Below are 5,117 nucleotides of genomic sequence, written 5' to 3' on the forward strand. Positions count from 1 at the left end.
ATGAAGCCCATTGAAGGGGCGGAGTGTGGGCAGAGCAGGCCTTGGAAGAGAGAGAAAACGGCAGGAGGAAGGAAGCAGGCAAACGGCAGTGCTGCGTGGGCCAGAGCTGGGAGGGGTGGCGGGGGAGGCCGGAGATGTATAAACGGCGCTGGCTTCCCCAGGCTGACAGGATGTGGTCTGCAAAGGACGTTTACAACAACACGAAACCACAAGAGCCTTTGCTTCAACAGACCCTGAGGAGGGACGTGCCCTCCTGGCTTGGCTCCGCTCTCTGAGAAGCCTCCCCTGCCACCACAGCCAGCCTCACCCTTTTCCTCCTGTCACGCTGACCGCTGGGGCCCTCTCGCACCCCCTCGTCCCAGACGGCGCTGGGCTTCAGCTGCGCCATGGCTTTGCTAGCTTTCTCGCAGCTCTGGGGGGGCAAAGCGTGGAGAGGTCGAGGCGGGAGGAGGAGGAGGACCCTGATTGCAAGAGCTGCCGGTAAGAGAAGCAGCTTGTGGCAGAGCTGGGAAATCACCCAGGGGTCTCCCAAGCCCCAGTCCCCTGGGCAAAGCACCTTTCCCTTGGGCTCAGGGGACTGGGAAGTCAACGCAGAGCTTCTCGGCAATGAGTCCCAGGGGACAGGATGTGGCAGGCTTGGTCCTGGGTGCAGTCACAGAAGCCACCACCAGCACCAGCCCCTGTAGCCCCTTTGTCAGCAACCTGAGCAGACAGGCAGCACCGTGGAGACTGAACCCCCTTCCTGCACCTACCAGTGCCTCCTCCACTTCAAGGCTTGAGGTGCACTGATCGGGCAACAATGGGGTGAGGGGAAAGAAAGAGGAGGGAAGTGGGGCCTGCCGTCCCTGACTCTGCTGGGCATAACCTATGGCTGACGAGGCCTTCAGTGTCCGCGGCTGACAACACAGCACTAATATGCACACAGAGTCCTCAGCCCCTGTGGATACAAGGACCAAGACAGGAGCCCATACGCAGTCCATCCTCAGTAGCTCCTGCTGGAAAATGCTGCCGTCTGGAGACATAACACAAGACTCCTCCTCTTGCGGCTCACTGCCAGCTCCCTTGCCTCTGGAGGTGCCAGCGGATGAGAAGTCAGATCCGAGAATCCAATGAAACTCTCCCATGAGTTACTGAGACACCTCTCCTCTTCCCTCCCAGCTCGAAATCCTCCGTTTGGACAGGTTAGGCTTGTTGTCATGATCATTTCACTAGATCCAGTGCCCTGCAGTCTTAGACCAGGCACCACCAACTGCTGGGACTTGGGACATGAACTCTTCGTGGGGCACAGCTAAGGAGCCAATGACATTTATAACCAGCTCATACAGGGTTAAGAGATGCCTATTATGTTATAAACTGACTGCAGCTGCAAGTAACCTGTGTTACAACATCCCGGGAATGAGGCTGTAGATGGTTATAAACCACCTATTGATTTGCTGGAGTCTATAATGATTAATCATTAATTAAAACACCTATTAATCATATATAAACTATTTATAAAAGTACCCTTAATACAAAAAGTGCACGACGGCAGTTCTGGGCTGAACTCTTGGCATTTCCATGCTGGCTTGGCTAGAAGTTAGAGATGGGCCAAAGCCAAAACCTCAAAGTCCAACTTCCACCCCCACCCTCAACCCCAATGTCAGGAAGTCTGGTAACCTCAAGCCCACCCACGTTTTCCAGCCTGAGCCCCCCCATCAAGAGTAAACAGACAAACACAAAGCTATAGCTTGCCCCTGGTACAAGACGACCCAGCACCTTGGAAAAACCAGGGGATGTCCATTGCAAGCTTAGCTACAGCACGTTTGCAGACTGGAGCACCCACTCCCCAAATTCCTTTCAAAAGCACTGTCTAAGTGTGCTGACAGGGGACAGAGGGGGGGATGAGGACTATTCCTGAAGGAAGGTAGTGTTACCAGGCACAACAGCAATGGGATGTCTTCTGTGGTTTGTATCTTCTTGGGAACGGACCCCTGCCCCCCTCTTGGAAGCTGCCCCAGAGCTCCAGAGACGTGGTTTGTACCCAGGCAGCCTTGGCATTCATGCCCGCACCCCAGGCTACAATACAGAGGCACCACATTTAAGCCTCCCTAATCGACAGTGTGAACCTGGTCTTTCTGATGCCGCTCACTGGCATTCAAGCAGCGAAGAGAGTTTGCAGCCCCGAGAACAGTCTGCAGGTGCCAGCCAGGGTATGCATTTAGGCAGCTTTCGCTGGCTGCTATGGGATGAAAAGGAATTGCTTTACCTCCAGGATGAAGGGCAAAATTGGGATGAAAGTCCGGGTGTTCTCCGACAGCAGGGTGAGGGCACGAATGCAGTGCATGCGCAGGGGGTAGAAACGAGCTGTGGGCACCAGTCTGGAGAAGGAAAGGAGGAGAGGTTATTGGGCAAGGTCAGCTGGGAGGGAAGTGAACCCAAGAACCTCCAGGACTGGAGACTTGGGCCTTTCACAGGTCTGTTGCTCCCTTTAGCTTCCCCCCCAGAAGTGCCCAGAGATACTCTCCTCCCAAGCTAAGGATCTCACATGTCCCTGAACTGGGGTCTTCCAGAGACTCTGCACCATGTGCATTACAGAGTAGCATCCCCTTGTTGTTCCCAGAGCCCTTGCTGAGGTCTAACCCACCCAACTGTCACGTTATTCAGAACTTAAAGATGCACAGGTCACTCGACCAACATAAACACTATGTAGTCTTTGCCTCGAGAAGCCTATGAGCAAGCTAAGGTACTTGGGATGCATTTACAGTGGGTACAGTACCAACCAAGCCATGTGGGACAGAGTAGGAAGAGCAGGTGACAAACCAAGGGAGCATTAGCTGCATTGCATGTTACACTGCAGTTTTTTGTGTTGTCTTCTCTTCTTTTGCAGGTGGGTAACGGGCACCAGGAAGCCCAGGTAAGCCTACACAGCAAGGCTGGAAGGAGGGGTATCTTGCATTTGGGGCATGGTGCAGGGGATGGAGGAAGCCATGCATTCCACCGGCAGGCACCACACCGCATGCCCGCACCCCCAGGGAAATGCCCCTGGTCCCATGGAAGCAGCCTCACTTCCAGGCAGCTTGGGCACCAGCGCCACAGACAGTCTCTCGTGCCATCTAATCGATCCATTACCTACTGCCACAGAGCACCGCCAGCGAGAGCGAGGACTTGGAACGAGCAGCAGGAAAGGGCGGGGAGTGGGGGAGCTCACCCACACGATGTTTGCACTTCCTCCAGACATGTGTTTTATGTTTGCTTTATTTATGCTAAGTACTCTGGTCTGACTGAATCTTTGGAGGGTCTGAGGGACACACCATGCCCACATTTAGGAGGTGCCGTAGCATGTGCTGATGTGTCAACTCTCCTTCACAGCCACCGCTGTACCAGGAGAGGTGCCACTGGCAAGACTGACTGCAAGGGTGCTGCAGCCGGCTGTATCGCAGGACACTGAGCTGTTTCACTATTGCCCCACTGCTCCCCCCACCGGCCTTAGGCTGTAACGGGGATTTGAGGGCCAAGTGTCAGTTGTGTGCATACAGGATCCAAAACAATCAGGGGCTCCTGCAATACTGAGAATAAGCAGACTGATGCAAACAGCTCCTTCTGAACAGGGGTAGCACTTAGCACCACCCACATGAGCCCAGAGCATGTTACCACTCAAAGCTGCGTTTGCCCCATGACAAGTAGCTAGGTCTTCTCCCTGCAGTGCTCTTGGGAGAGGAGGGGTGGACCAAGACACAGAAAACAACAGGCTGACCCCTCTCTGGCCCACCTAAACTCCCACTACACACAGACTGGAGCAACCTGAGCTGGCACACACGACAACCTGCAACCAGCAGCTGGACACAAAGAGAAGCCACTTTGCCTGGAGTCCCTTCAGCCAGCAGCAGAGCTGGGAGTACAGAGCCCACCTCTTGTGAGCTAGCAGCTTTGAGCAGGAAGCCTGCCTGGGACCAGCCACAGCCCAGAGGCCACGTTACCAATAGATGCTGATGCTTTCAGTGCTGACCAAGGGTTTTTTTTTAAAACATAGCCTCCAGCTTAGAGTCTGAAAAGTGAACCCAAAAAAAAATAAAGGAGCCTGCTGAACAGCCCAGGAGAGAGAAACTGCATCGCTGGGCCACATAAATCAGCCCCTTCTCCTCCCCCCTCCACCAAATAGTGAAATAATTATCATTGGATCCATTATGGAAATAAATCTACTTTGCACCCTCAATCTGGCACCGCTGGAGATGACGAAAGCCTTCTTCAGGAATTAATTGATCGAGGGATAAACCTGTTAGAGGTATAGATTTACTGTAAACCAAGACCATTAATTTCAGAGTGCTTCGCAGCGCAGCAATCTGCCTAACTTCCCGATGGCTGGGACGCACGAGGAATGAGAAACGCCGCGGGGCCCGAGGGCCGGCGGTGCGGGAAGAGGGCTGGCTGCCTCGTCACTTGGGGCCCAGCCAGAAGGCCATGGCTATGTGTGCTGTTCCTCCTTGCCCAGCCTCCCCTGGGCAGCAGGGTGTGCGTAGAGCCATTTGAAGCTGTGCAAGGAGTATTTTTACTAGCTGCAGTTCCCTTCAGTTAAGTTCCCTGGTGGCCCCAATTTTCCTCTGCTGGGGAGCTGAAGGAAGCTCCTTCCAGCATCCAGATTGCTCAGCCAAGGGTGGCTGCTCCCAAGTCGCCAGGGCATCCCCCTGCCCCATGGGGCAGAGCACACGCGCAGGCTGAGAGCCCACAGGCTGACTTCTGTGGGTTATCACTCCTGCTGGGAGCAGGGCAGGAGGGACCTGATGGATGGAGAGCCCTATGGCAAGGAGACCCTGGATGGTGGGATGAGCTGAGTAGAAAGGTGCAAGTAAAAGGATGAGCCCAAACACACTGGGACTGGGACAGGGCTGGTGAGGGAAGCACGAGATGAGGAAGGATTTGGATGCACTGGAGTGGAGCAGCTCCTCTTCCCACATGCTAGTGTCTTGTTCCCCACAGCAAACATCCAGCTACACCCCCATCTGTGAGAGCCAAGGAAACTAGCTTCCCCAAGCAGCTCTGTCAAGCACCGCAGCTGACCAGCCCCTCTCCCCGCCAGCCCCCACATCACCTCCCTGCCTGCGAAGTGCATCCCACCTGCTCCCAATCACATGCCCATTCCA

General features: G+C 54.7%; 1 protein-coding gene across 1 annotated transcript in view; it reads right to left on the reverse strand.

Annotated features, from left to right (window-relative positions):
• The window catches only part of NOC2L (NOC2 like nucleolar associated transcriptional repressor), a 94,655-nt gene that overhangs the window by 56,695 nt on the left and 32,843 nt on the right, over positions 1-5,117 (reverse strand). Inside the window, exon 14 of the mRNA XM_019511553.1 lies at positions 2,246-2,357. Coding sequence (XP_019367098.1) covers positions 2,246-2,357 — 112 coding nt within the window. The remainder of the gene's footprint in view (positions 1-2,245; positions 2,358-5,117) is intronic.

The sequence above is a fragment of the Gavialis gangeticus genome, unplaced genomic scaffold, assembly GCF_001723915.1.
Source record: "Gavialis gangeticus isolate Ggan-Ray unplaced genomic scaffold, GavGan_comp1, whole genome shotgun sequence".
In the NCBI taxonomy this organism is placed as follows: Eukaryota; Metazoa; Chordata; order Crocodylia; family Gavialidae; genus Gavialis; species Gavialis gangeticus.